The following is a 14,742-nucleotide window of genomic DNA, read 5'->3' as shown; positions in this document are numbered from 1 at the left end:
TTGTGTTGAATAACCCTGACCTACCTGGAGGGAGGGCATCCAGGGCAGGCAGCACTGTTTCATCCAAAGGCCTAACCCAGAAGGAACTGGAGGACAAGAGGGAAATTAGGAGGCATCAATTGGAGATGGAGAATCTCAGACTCCAGCATGAGAGGGAGCTGCAGCTGGCTAAAATCAAAAGGGAAGAGGAAAAAGACTGACGTGCCATGGAAGAAAAAGAAACTGATCTTTTCACAACAGTTGAGTTTAAAGGAGCTGGATCTGAAGGGCACGGCCAGCACAAATCGTGGCAGCAGTACCTTATCTGCCTGAAAAAGAAAAAAAAAAAAAAAAGAGTACACATGCCCAAAGACCTGGTAAAAGATTACAAGAGAGAGGATGACTTACAGTTGTGGTTTATAGGGTATGAGTCAGCTCTTCACATGAATCTGGTCCCTGAGGTACACTGGGGGTGGTGCGGGGGGAGGCCTGTGGAAGCACTTTGAGGTAGAGAGGAGGGACACCTTGACAGCTCTAGGGAATCCTCAGGGACTCACCTAATCTATCATGAAGGACGCCCTATTCACTAGATATGGCCTCACTCCACAGCAGTACAAGGAGAAGTTCAGGTCTTAAAGAAGGGGGTTCTCAAACTTGGTTAGAAGGTGCTGATTCTTTTTCCAGGGCACTGACTGGTGGTTGGGTGAAGGGCAGTAAGGTAACAGATTATGAGGGGCTGTACAATTTGATTGTGTGGGGGCACTTGTATAGTGTTTGTTTTCCAAAGCTGGGCCAGCACCCAATTGACAGCAAGCTGACTGACCCCAGGAAGCCTGCCCAGGAAGTAGATCCGTGGGAGAAGACCAGGGTCCAAAAGAGGTATGGGGGAGATTCAGCCAAGGGTGGGCAGGGTCCCCATCAGGAAATGTGGAGGGTAAAGGTAAACAGGACTAGTTCTCTAAAGGGTCCCAACCTAGTTCCCAGGGTATGAAATCCTAGGAAACCAACGATCTCTACAGGGAAACCTGCAGAGAAGGGTCCCTGCAAATGTCTTGCATGTGATCAGGTGGGTCACATGAGGGGGGGGGGGGAGGGGGGGGGGGGGGGGGCAAATGTCCCAAGTGAACACCAGTACCTACTGGTGCTCAGTCCCAGGGTTTGGCCAGTGTAGTGCTTTGGGAGGAGTTCGTTCCAGGAGAAGCGTGGGAGCCAGCTGAGATGACCCTTGTCTCACTAGGGGACAGTGAGGTGGTCCAGAGGACCCTCGTGCCTGAGAGAAATAAGAAGTACAGGCAGTGGGTGACCATCAATGGAGAGAGGCTGGAGGCTCTGTGAGAGACAGGAGCCAGTGTGACTACTGTGAGATGTCACCTGGTGTCTGAACAGCAAGTAGTTCCCAATGTGTTTCACCAAGTAGTTGCTGTAGACAACTCAGAGTGCCTGTATGAGGTGGCACAGGTTCCCTTTGAGTGGGGGGGGGGGGGAATTTAGGTTCCTTGAGGGCAGCTGTAAGTCCAACTATGCCTGTTGAGTGCCTGCTAGCCCAGGGTTCTGCAAAGTCGGTCCTGGAGAGCCGGGTCAATGCCAGATTTTTAGCATATCCACATTTAGAAAAAGGTTGTTTCAGAAATCTACATTTTTCTAAATGTGGATATGCTAAAAATCTGGCATGGACCCGGCTCTCCAGGAATGACTTTGCAGAACCCTGTGCTAGCCAATGACCTGGAGGATTTCCCTTGGAGTGAGGTGGAACGCCGGTCACACTTGGAGAAGTTGGGCCTGCCTCAGTGGGTATGTGAAAGACCACCCAGTCTATGGCAGCCCATCAGGGTAATCAGGGGGCCCTGGAGCCTGAAAGAGTGTCCCAGCCCCTGCCAGGAAGAGGAAGGGAAAGGGGTGTGGGAAACCCGCCCCAGAAGTTCCACGGTCAGGAAGTAGTCTGCATTCCTGATGGGGGGCCCACCAGAGTCCACAGGGAACAGGTGGCTGAACTGGGGGGGGGGGGGTTGACCGAGCTGTCCCATTGGCAGCCGGAAGGGGGTCCCACAGGGAAGAGTTCTGTGAGGAACAGAAGCCATGCCATTCTCTTGAGGGAATGTGGCGGCAGGCTGCAGACCAGGCATCTGGTAAGGAGTCTGATCACACTGGACTTAGTGGGAGGATGGCCTCCTGTATAGTGAGACTAAGGTTGCTAAGCCTCGGGCAGTCCGTGTGCTGGAGGTATCAGAGAGCTTCAGAACCTTCCGACTGGGGCTGGTTCATGATGTGCCTTTGGTAAGACTTTGGGGGGCAGGACAAAACTTTTTTGTGGATTGTAACCCATTTTACTGGCCCAAAATGCGAAGGCACTCTGATGCATATTGTAGGTCTTGCCAGACTTGTCAGGCAAGTGGCAAGAGTGGGGGGAGATGCAAGGCTTCCCTCCAACTACTCTCTGTTGTCAGCACCCCTTTTGAGCTGGTCGGAATTGACATTGTGGGGCCTCTGGATCCCAAGACAGCTATGGGCAACACGTTTATCCTGGTCTTTGTGGAACATGCCACCTGGTACCCAGAGGCTATCCCTCGGAGATCAGCGACAGCCCCTGTGGTGGGTGTGGCTCTGATGGGAATTTTTACCCGCTTGGGGTTCCCCAAGGAGGTGGTGTGCGACCAGGGTACCAACTTCAGATCTATATGTATGAAGTCTCTGTGGAAGGAGCATGGGGTGACCTACAAGTTCACCACTCCTTACCACCCCCAAGTAAACGGGCTGGTTGAGAGATTCAACCGTACCCTGAAAGGCATGATAATGGGTCTCTCATAAACCATGAGGCCGAAGTGGGAAGTCCTTTTGCCATGCCTTCTCTATGCTTACAGAAAGGTACCGCAGAAGGGACTTGGTTTTAGCCTGTTTGAGCTGCTGTATGGGCACCCTGCGAGGGGGACCTCCGAGTCTGGTGAAGGAGAACTTGGAGAAAGCTACCAGTAAGCACCCCTCAGGACGTGTTAAGCTACATGCTGGCCTTAAGAAACCAGACTGCAAGCTTCAAGAAACTCGCTCAGGCAAACCTAGATGCCAGCCAGGAGGACATGAAACAGTGGTACGACCAGAATGCCACTCTGGTTGAGTTTAAGTCTGGCCAGAAAGTGTGGATCATGGCCCCAGTGGAGCCTCACACTCTCCAGGACAAGCGGACTGGAACTTTTAAGGTGGTGGAGGGCAAGAGTGATGTCACCTATCTGGTGAACTTGGGGACTCCCAGGAACCCTTTGAGGGTCCTTCATGTGAACCGCCTCAAACCTCACTTTGAGAGGTTTGAATTGACTATGCTCTTGGCAACAGATGATGGGGTGGAGGAGGAGCGTAAGCCTCTTTCTGACTTCATGTCTGCCAAGAAGAAAGATGGGTCTGTGGAGGGTGTGAATCTCTCCCCCAACACTGACCTCAGAGCAACAAAGGGACAGTCGCTGGACCGTTTGTGTCTTTGTTTTCATTGACCCCAGGGGTCACTCATCTGACTACCCATTATTTGGACACTGGGACAGTCCATCTGTGAAACACAAGATTTACAGGGTGACTGACAAGGTCAGAGCCAGCATGAAGATTGAGGTTTCCAAGATGCTAGTGTTAGGGGTAATTGAGTTCTCTAGCAGTCTTTGGCCTAGCCTAGTGGTCTTGGTCCTAAAGGCTGCTGCTCCTGGTGCCACCCCAGAACTTAGGTTCTGTGTTGACTACCGTGGACTCAATGCCAGCACTAAGACTGATGCGGACCCCATCCCCAGAGCTGATGAGCTCATAGATCGGCTTAGAACTGCTAAGCTCCTCAGCACGTTTGACTTAACGTCTGGGTACTGGTAGGTTGCCTTAACCAATGGGGCAAAGTAGAGGTCAGCATTTTCCACCCTAGAGGGGCACTACCAGTTCCAGGTTATGCCCTTTGGGATGAAAAACGCCCCTACCACCTTTCAGAGGTTGGTCAATCAGGTTTTGGCTGGGCTGGAGGATTTCAGCGCAGCCTACCTGAAAGACATCACAGTGTTCAGCTCCAGCTCCGCCTCTGAAGTGTTGAAGAGCCTGCAGAAGGCAGGACTCACTATTAAGGCCAGTAAGTGCCAAGGAGGGCAGGGATCTGTGGTATATCTGGGACCCCATGTAGGGAGTGGCCAGATGGCACCTCTGCAACCCAAAATTGACACTGTTCCGGCTTGGGAACTCCCCAAGATCCAGACAGAGGTTAGAGCCTTTCTAGGTCTCACCGGTTACTACAGGTGGTTTGTCAAGAGGTATGGCAACATTGTTGCCCCCTTGACAGAGCGCACCTCCAGAAAGCAGCCCAAGAAAGTGATCTGTACTGAGGCTTGTCAGACCACTTTTAATGCCCTGAAGGCAGCCATGTGTACGGCACCTGTGCTGAAGGCAGCCGACTTCTCCAGGGAATTCATTGTGCAGACAGATGCTTCAGAGCAGGGTGTGAGGGCAGTTCTAGCATAGCTAAACAAAGAGGGCCCAGACCCGCCTGTAGCCTTCATTAGTAGGAGGTTACACCCCAGGGAACGGAGGTGGACCACAATTGCGAGAGATGCTTTTGCTGTAGTGTGGGCACTGGAGAAGCTAATACCCTACTTGTTTGGAATTCACTTCTAGGTTCAGACAGACCACAGGCCCCTCAGATGGTTAATGCAGAAAAGGCGTGAGAACCCAAAACTGTTGTTGATCCATCTCCCTACAGGGAGTGGACTTTATGGTGGAACACCGCCCTGGTATAGAACATGCAAATGCTGATGGTCTGTCCAGATTCTTCCGCCTTAGTGATGAAAACTCTCATGAGGTGGGGTAGTTATCCCCACTTTCAGCTGGTGGGGGGTCACATGTTAGACCTGACATCCTTGGTGCGGGTTCCCCTATCTTTTGGACTCTGCTGCCTGTGTTTCTGACTGTTCTGGACTTTGTTTTTCCTGGTTGTGGTACTCTCAGCACTTAACCACTGCTGACCAATGCTAAAGTGCAAGTGCTCTCTGTGTAAATCATATTTGTAATTGACTTTTTCATGACTGGCATATTTGATTTACTACTGAGTCCCTACTAAAGTGCACTACAGGTGCCCAGGGCCTGTAACTCAAATACTACTAGTGGGCCTGAAGCACTGACTGTGCCACACCCATAAGTAGCCCTGTAAACATGGCTCAGACTTGCCACTGCAGTGGCAGTGTGTACAGTTTTAAACTGCAAATTGTACATGGCAACTGTACCCACTTGCCAGGCCCAAACCTTCCCTTTTACTACATGTAAGTCAGCCCTAAGACAGGCCCTAGGTAGCCCCATGGGCAGGGTGCATTGTATTTAAAAGGTGGGACATGTACTGGTGTGTTTTACATGAACTGATAGTGAAATACTGCCAAATTCGTTTTTCGCTATTGCAAAGCCTATCACTCCCATAGTTTAACATGGGGACTGCCTTTAATTATGAAGTTTGGGATCTCTGAACTCATAATTTAAAAATACATCTTTTGATAAAGTTGGTTTTTAGATTGTCAGTTTGAAAATCCCACATTTAGAAAGTGGCCATTTTCTTGCTTAACCATTCTGTGCCTCTGCCTGCCTGTGGAATACCCATCTAGGTCAGATTGATAGTTGGGTTGTTTGTGAATTCCCTCTAGAGAGTGACACAAAGGGAGCTGGGGAGTGCCCTGCATATCCTGATGAGTCTCCTGGGCCAGAGTGGAGAAGGAGAAGCTGTCACCTCCACCTTTATGGGCTGTAATTCTTCTTGCACAATGCAGTCTCTGAAGTTTCTCCAAGGGCTTAGACTGAGCTTGCCTCCTGCTAAGAATCCTCACACAGTTAGAGTACCAGGGCATAATTGAGCCCTGTGTATCACCAATGAACAACCCATTGTTCCTCGTAGCTAAACCTAACAATTCATACAGAATACTCAGACTACAGACATTTGAACAGTCGTACATTCCGTTTTGCTACACAAAATGCAGACAACACAGCACTTATGAACAATATACTGTGCTAAAAATATAAACCAACCCTGGACATTTCCAACTGATTTTTCTGCCAAAATATAGAACCTGAAAGTAGGGACTTAACAAGTTTCAGAGTTTTATGCCCTCAGGAAAAAAAAGTGCGGACTACAACAAGGGTACAAGAACAGTCCAGGACTGTTTTCAGCTTGTGTCACATCTATTTTACACAACATTGATCCTGAGGCATTGTCCTATGTAGATGACATCTACCTTATGGATGATTACCTCATGCAACATATAAGACGGGTAGCCTGCATTGTGGAATTTGCCGAATTAGGCTACAAATTTAATTTCAAGAAAACAAAAATAGCCTTCCTTAGTGCCTTATTCTTGGGATACGAATTATCAGATAAAGGCAAGAGCCTTGCACCCCAATTTTTAGAAAATTGCGCACAACCACAACCTCCAAACACCGTAAAAAAGATCCAGTCTTTGTTAGACTTTTTAAATTTTGGCAGAACATACATTCCAAATTATGCACAACACAATAAACCTTTATATGACTTGATACGTCCTGACTTTTCCAGGTAAATACTGGGCAGTCGAACGCACATGATTTCTCAGAGCATTACAACAAGACATGCTTGCAGCTTAACACTTTCATACAAAGGACAATAAAAAATACTTGGTCATCAGAGTAACTGCTGGTGCCACTGGTTTCACCTACGTAAAGTTCAATGAGGGCGAGACCATCGCAACTGCATACAAATCACATATGTACTCTACAGCAGAACAACGCTTTGCTCCAACTAAGAAAATTCTCAATGCTGTTCAGATGGCTCTCAGCAAAGAGAGACCTCTGGCCCAGGGGAAACCTATCATTGTTGTATCCCTCATTCCGGCCCTTGAGGCTGTAACCAAAGCCAGCATTCCTAACGCCAAAGCACTACATCCATGTTGGATTCAATGGGCAACATCTCTGGCAGCCACTGATGTGGACTATATTCTTGACTCAAAATTACAAACTCAAGAATTTTTGCAGTACGAACCTGAATACCCAGTTCCAGCAAACACATTGCCTATTGAACAGTATCAAACAATTATGTACACTGATGGGTCAGCCCAACCAGATATAGGCCCAAAACATCCATACTCAGCCACTTGCATAGTTGTGAGTGGCTACATGAAGGACGGTGAATTCCATTCACAGCATACTTATACGCAGACCTTATGGGACTACACTGCACAATTAGCAGAGCTCAAGGCTCAAATATCTGCATTACTGGCACCAGAATGGGTTCAGAGATTCAAAAGGAAACACCATCAAACACAGACCTCTTTAGGGGGGGAAGTAGCAGATCTGAATGAAATGCTACCTAATGTCCATGTTGTACATACACTACCAATACAATACCAGCGTGTTGGTATACACGTTGCTGGCAATACCTTGACTGATGAAGCAGTCAAATTAGCAGTAGCTATGGCTTCTGTTGCTGCGGTAACTCGTTCTAGAATGAAACTGTATGATGAAACACTGGCTGCTGTGAAAGCTCCAGCTGACGGCATGCCCTTGCCAAAGCCGTATCCTGCCTAATATTCCTACCGCATACCATGCCTCAATAAGGCCCTAGTTGTAGTACCAGGGGTGGGTATCGTGTGATTCCCAACAAAGATCAAAGACCAGAATTGATCAAAGCAGCACATGAGGGAGCTGCTTTTGCCCATGCTGTTGTAACAGCTACAATATCATTGTTACAAGCACGTTACTGATGGCCAGGTCCAAACAAACAGACCAAGCAGTATGTCCTTTGTTGTGAAATCTGTCAACAAATAAAAGGGTCCACAGTCAAACGCCCACTGCAGACATCTCTTCTAATTTCAAACAAACCATTACAATGTGTGCACTTGGACGACTGTGGTTCCCTGAAACGTGACAGTGCATACAAATACATTTTACTTGTTGACTCATGCTCCAGATTTTATTGGGTTTGGCCACAACGCTCAGCTGACGCTCAAACTGTTATTAAAGATCTGCACGACTTTGTTGGCACATATGCTTTTGCGGCCCCCCACTAGAACTAGGGCCCTGCTTTCGCCTCAAAGGCTTTCAGGGACACCACGGCTTCGTTAGGGTTCCAACTGCATTATTCGTCTCCAGTTCATCCCGAGGGAAATAGTGCCGTGGAGCGAAGAAACCAGGATTTAAAGCAATCCTTAACAGCCAGAGTATTAGGCATGAATCGTAGTTGGCTTACTTACCTGTATGGAGTCCAGAAAGCACTTAATAATCTGCCCAGAAGTTCCCTGGGGGGCGTACTTCATACAAATGCCTGTTCGGAAGTCGAATGTATGTTCCAGCTCTTGATGGTCCTGGGGCAACGGCAGCACATAAATGAACGTGTCACTGTCTTGCAGGACTTACAACAGTTCTGTGATGACAACACCTGTGCCAGTGCCGCTGGGATGTACCAATAACATCTACTGGCTGGATTCCAAAAGTTGGGGATCTGGTGTGTGAAAAGATTGCTATGAAAAAGGAATTTGTTCCTTCCTTTATTGCACCGTTCCAGTCCTGGGAATACACAGTACCAGAACTGTCATTCTACCACCGCTGCATGGTTCTAAAGAAAATCATTTTTTTCTCCATCGACAATGTCAAGCTATGCCATATAGCCAGTCCTGCACAGCAGACCTAGAGGACTCCTGGGTAGTACCCAAATCCCTCTCACTACAGACCAGGATGTTCCCCTACAGGTCTTAAGCAGGAACGCTGACACTTTTCAGAGCTTAGGGAGGGTGGAAAATGATCTTTCATTTGTTCCATTAAACTCTTCTGAGGCCAGCAACATCAACTACACTGAGCACATGTTCTCAAATTCTACACAAACGGATGATATAGTCTACTATGAACCACCAAGGGAGACTTCTGCTAGCTCTCCTCTTCCAAACACGGCTCCAGTTTTTGCATGAACTGCTTCTGGATATTTTGCCGACATCAATGACACTTTCACTGACTCATCTGCCTCTACTGCAACAGAACTGTCAAGAGCACGTAAGCTGATAAATTGGCTCAAAATTAACTATTTTATTCTTCCATGGAACTATCTAAGGCTCTCATTAACTGTACTTGCCTTCATGCTTTGGATTGGGTTTGTCATGGTTTTCTTTTTAATGATACATGGTCATTACCTCCTCAACGCTCTACAGTTGAACTGATGTGGATGAGGTCCTAAAACCACATTTTTCCTCTCACAAAGTCCGCAGAGACTTGTCCCTATTGAACATTTCCGCTATACCAATTCCTGATGGAACTATTTGGGATAAAGTATTATTTGATATATACAGCCCGACTGAGGTCATTCAAATTCCGAATGTATTTTAACTTTACATGAATTATGTTATAACACCTGGAGTAGTTTCTGATGACTGGGATATAAAAACAGTTGATTATATGATGACTGATCTGGAATATTTCACTGTATTTGAAAATGAGTATGCTTATAAATTCAAGGAAAATTATGGAGATACGTTCTGTTATAAATATTATGGACATCATTTAATTCATAGAGCAAGTACCCAAAGACGATTTTTTATTATATAGTGGGAATTCTGTCCCACTCCGCCAGTGGGGAGTTCCAAAAAATATGGTGAAATGTAGTTTTGGGCAAATTGTGCTGGAAGTATTAGGGGCCAGGATTTGATGTACTGAATTGGCTATGAATTATGTGAAAATTAGAAAATTATTTACACCTGTGGATAGGCTTGCCTCTAACAATGCTGGTAAATTGAGATAAATAATTTCCTAATTGCTATGCGTGCAAAGATTATGCAAAACAGTCTGCGGTAGATGTGCCTGAAAAAGGAGGTTGAGTTTGCAGGGCCCTGAAGGTCAGAGAATGCTACATCTCAGATAACTAAATTATTGAGGCATATATAACTAATATTACTCGTTATTTTGTGAATTCAAAGCTTTGAATAGTATGGCTCATGGGAATCAGTGGGTTCCTGGGTTGTGAGATAGAAAATAATTTTAGTAAGGGGGGTGAGAGTTTGTTATTTGGGTGGGGGCATGATAAGGACTATCCTAATGTCTGTATTTATTGTGTTAATTTGTACAATTGTTCTGTTTCTCCTGTTCAAACTTCTAAATTAATATTTTTAAAATGTGGGTGTAAAGAGAAACACACTGTCCAAAAGGAAAAGATGAGAGATAGAGATGGAAGATGCCAGAGATCGAGTATGTAATCAACTCAAGATGTTGGAAGAATCAAGATGCAAGAAACAAAAAAAGATGCACACTGTTGCAAATTATTTGAGGATTTTAGTGATGATAGAATCATCAGGAGTGGATGTTGAGGGAGCTTGGGTGCATTAATCAAGAGCGTGCTTTCTCTTATGCTAGCACTGTTTTAGATAGGCTTCAATGCCATCTTGTCCAAAATGGATAACGCAACAGTTATCTCAGACACCAAAGTGTGCCACAACAATCTAAAGCTATGGCATCACCACTTTCTGTCTGCACCTCAGAAGATTAATCCAGACTTGTAAAATATAAAACACTGCATGCGCCTAAATGTGCTTCAATGTCATACGATGCTCACATTGTTACCCCAAAGCCGCCTTCAATCAATCACCTAGCTCCCAAGTTTCTCAAATGTTTACTTTGGATCTACGGAACGATCTCCTGTACTTTTTGAGAACCCCTATGGCTATGGTTTCAAAGCCAAGCGGAGTGTGTGTGATAATGTGGAGAAGGAAGAAGTGAAAGCAGGGAGGGGGAAGTGATACCGAGGTTTGGGAACTGATTACGAGATATGGGGATACCAGTGGGTTGGGGAAAGTGATAACGGGTTGGGGAAAGTGATAACGAGTTGGGGGGGGTGACAGTAGTTGGCGGAGTGACAACAGGGTAGGAGAGGTGATAGAGTGCTTAAGTAACTGATAGCGGGGTGGGGAATGGAAGAAGGGTATATACATAGCAACTCTGGAAGAAAAAAAAATTATGCTATACTCTTGCCATAAATGTTCGCTGTTCACCCACTGAAAACTCTTAAGACAAATATAAAATAAAGGATGCCAAAACATGAATGGTTTTGGTGAACAGAGTTAAAGGGGGCGACGATGATGGAAACAGATGAGGAATAACGGTGGCCTTTTAGGATATTCTGTAACGGAATAGAAGAATCAAAATGCATAGAGGGAGAGCGGAGTACCAAGGTGCCAGCAAGTGGGCCCCGGACTCACCTAGAAAAGCGAGCAAACCAAACGGAAACAGGATGTTCAGTCAACTCAAACAAAGCTGCAAGTATAGCGACAAAGAAATGAAAAACGCAGAATGGGAGTAAACAATGTAATAATAACCGCTGGCGTATATGAGCCGTGATAGGCTTCCGTTTTGCTTTGCTCACGTAAGCCTCTCAGGAATGAACATTAGATGGCATATTTTACCACCACACCCCCAACCACCAACATGCAACTATTTGAGACATTTTTGACAAGTGCCGATGTTTCAAGACAAAGTCTTTATTGTCAGAGCTGATGTATGGATGTAGTCAGTGCTTTAAATGGGCCGGTACTCACAGGTACTGAGTACCGGCACTTCTTATTTTTTTCACTCTGAGTACCGACACTTCTCTGCTGCCAAGGAGAGTACCGGTACTCATGAAAGGTAGGCTCATTAGCTGCTAGTGCTGGTGAGCACTAGGCTCTCAGAGTTGAACCCGCCTCTGACAGCGAAGGTGCTTCTGTCGCCGTAAACTGACCCGCGCTGAGCTATTCAGCGGGGATTATGTGCCTAATGTCTGGGTATTTACGATCACGCTGTGTTTGTCAGAACAGGGTCCATTCAGGCCCTGTGCTGTCAATCACATTTACACACTCGTGTGCTTTTGTGTAAACACAGGAATTGAGGCAGCCCACTGACAGTGACAACTAAGAAAGCCATGGGAGGAAAGTTTAAAATGGCTTTGATCCCACCTGAGTCTCTTGAACAAGGGTCTGCTTATGTATGTTTGCCTGCTGGTATGTGTGTGTCTTTGTATGAGAGAAAAGCGAATGAAAGAGAGAGAATTGGGGCACTTTAAGGAGGACTGTATGGAATGCTTTTGGTGTGCGTGTCTGCTTGTTTCTTTGTGTGTGCACGTTCAAGAATATATAGTGTTGTGCAAAACGACAGCAAATATGTATGCCAGTAAGATAAATAGGGTTGTTTCGCTTACATTTCGTTTAACGAGTTAACTTGTTTTGTTTGTTCAAACACATTTCTCATGGGCCTTGGCATGTGCTGCAACTGGTATATAAGTCAAAGTATCCCATGTTTTGCTCTTAGCCCCGCCCCTAGCCCCACCCACCACACTACTAGTATATGTTAATGAGTACCTGCACTTATTTGTTCCCATTTAAAGCACTGGATGTAGTAGACCTCTGAGGCTCATTCAGTACCAGGTGAAAGGCTCTCATGGCAAGGATTCTCTCGGAGCCACAACCTTTGTGAGGCCAGCCACTGAGATGCGTTAACGACAGAACTGTAATGTGGGGCCTGGACTCTACAAGAACGTCTTCATCTCATTAAAACCATCACGGTATTTCCTGACTACCGATATTCAGATAATGAAACAAATGGTCTCGCGGTAGACACTCGCCACAGACGCACTATTGCCAGACATTTAGTATTGGGCACATATACTCAATGAGAAACAGGAAAATATATTATAATTTTAAGCAAGGATTGGGGGGGGGGGGTCCAATGACCAGACAGTCCAAGACCCAAGACTGTTGTTCTAAAATTAGGATACCATTGCAAGCAGTATTCGGTTTTCAGCAGACATCTATCACTTTGATTACTATCGTTGTAGCCCTGTAACAGAACGTGTATGTTTCTTGCCCTTGATGCGGGGGTCTGAGCCCTTTAACTATAGATCCTATCAATAACTCCCTGAAGCGTAGAGCAGAGGAGCCGCCTGCTGTACTTACAGTTTTCTTGCACAGCTTCCAGCCGCTCTGGTCCTCGCTGTAGACCAGCAGCTTGTCAGCTGTGTTGTTCGCGACCGCGACATAGTCCATAACCGCTACTTCGGCAGTGAGACTGGCTGACACTGGTCAAGGAAAGCTGAGAAGTCGACAGGTAAGGGAGGAGTCAGGAAACTGCAGTCCAGCCTCTCAAGGTCGCCTCATTGCGACTCCTCCCCTACAGTGTCCAGCAGCCGGAGTGTGCACGCGAGCTTTAGGGAGCAGTATGGGTGTTCTTTCGTAGGTGCTCTTACTCATCTCGGATGACAGTTTCCTCTCTCAACGTGTATAAACCATAACTAGGAAGCTTCTCTCGCGCTTATAGCTTCCATCACGCCACATCTACAGATGACTGCATCGTAATCATCGCGCATGCGCCTCACGCTTTAGCTCAAATTGTCCGCAGTTCAAAAACCGGTGTTCTGTATATGGCAGTCCCCTGTGGTTAGTGCGTATAGTACGCATGCCCACTATGATATGTGACGTATACCCCGTCTGGGACAGTCTCCCTGTGTTTTGTACGCATGCGTGCATGTAGTATGTTAGTAGATTTATCTTTGTGTTTCTTTAAGCTTGTTTTCATTCCTTGACATGGTGGTGTTCTGGAAGGTTGGGGTTGTCATGATAAGGCAGTTTGCTGGGATCTGCTGACTAGACAAGCCTGACCTTCTGTGCTGTTCTGTGTCGTGGTTTTATTATCATAATAAACTTATCCTTGACACCAACATCGTCTCGTGGATGTACCTCACTACATTATTGGTACCTGTGACAACGTGTGTACTAATTTACTTTTGGAAGAAAGAAGAAAGCAGAAACCCACCGACACTGACAACACTGTGGCAGGGGTTGTCGATGTAACAAAACTTGGGCCCTCATTATGACATTGGCGGCAAATGCCGCCTACCGCCACGGCGACGGTCAGCAACATACCGACGCTGTGGCTACCAACTGTCCATGGCATTATGACTGTAGATGGAATACCGCCAGAAGGCTAGCGGAATTCCGTCAACCGTCATGGCGGCGGACGGCGGTAAGGTGGCGCTGCTGCCAGCCCCACGCCAGCAAAACACTGCCTACCATATCATGTTCCATGATACGGCCTGGTGGTATTTTGCTGACAGACGTTGCTGCTGGCAGCAGCACCGCGTCCCGTCTCCTGCCGGAGGACCCCCTGCAAGCAGGTAAGTCAGGTTCTCCGACAGGAGAGGGGGGGTGGGAGTGCTGTGTGCTTGAGTGTGTGAATGTGTGTGTAATGCGTGTGTGCATGAGTGGGTGTGAGTGTATGTGCATGTTGTGTCGTGATTGCGTGTGTGCCTGGATGTATGTTCGTGTTGCTGTGAGTGTGTATGAATGCGTGGGTGAATGTGTGTATGTATGTGTGTGAATGTGTGGGGTGGATCGGGAGAGGGTGGGGGTGGGGGAGGATTCTGGGGAGGGGCGGGGGAGACCCCTATCAGTTTGACTTCAATTGTTTTTCAAAACAAATTCAGGAAAGATTGCTGACTTGTCGAAATCCTACTCTTTCTGAAGGTATTGATGTTGCAAAGAGTATTAAACATTCAAGTTTTTAATCAAGAGCTTTCGCAGGTTGTGAGATTAATACCTCTATTGCCTCAGTTTAAGAAGAAGTTGTTTGTGCTATGAATACAAAATTCAAACGGAAAGGGGGGAACCAAAGTGTGTGTTTTCGCTGTGGGTCTCAGACACATTTTAGTAATTCAACGTTTTGTCCAGCCATCAATAAAAAGTGTAATGTTTGCAGGAAGTTGGGACATTTTAAGGCAAAGTGTGGAGCAGGAAA

The 14,742-nt window shown here is 46.6% G+C and overlaps 1 protein-coding gene across 1 annotated transcript in view; it reads right to left on the bottom strand.

Moving 5' to 3' along the window:
• Positions 1–13,322, bottom strand: part of STARD5 (StAR related lipid transfer domain containing 5) — a 74,232-nt gene extending 60,910 nt beyond the window's left edge. Inside the window, exon 1 of the mRNA XM_069222583.1 lies at positions 12,906–13,322. Coding sequence (XP_069078684.1) covers positions 12,906–12,995 — 90 coding nt within the window. The 5' untranslated portion in view covers positions 12,996–13,322. The remainder of the gene's footprint in view (positions 1–12,905) is intronic.
• Positions 13,323–14,742: the final 1,420 nt, after the last annotated feature.

The sequence above is a fragment of the Pleurodeles waltl genome, chromosome 3_1 (genome assembly GCF_031143425.1).
Source record: "Pleurodeles waltl isolate 20211129_DDA chromosome 3_1, aPleWal1.hap1.20221129, whole genome shotgun sequence".
Lineage (NCBI taxonomy): Eukaryota > Metazoa > Chordata > Amphibia > Caudata > Salamandridae > Pleurodeles > Pleurodeles waltl.
This window is presented reverse-complemented; position numbering and strand designations above follow the sequence as displayed.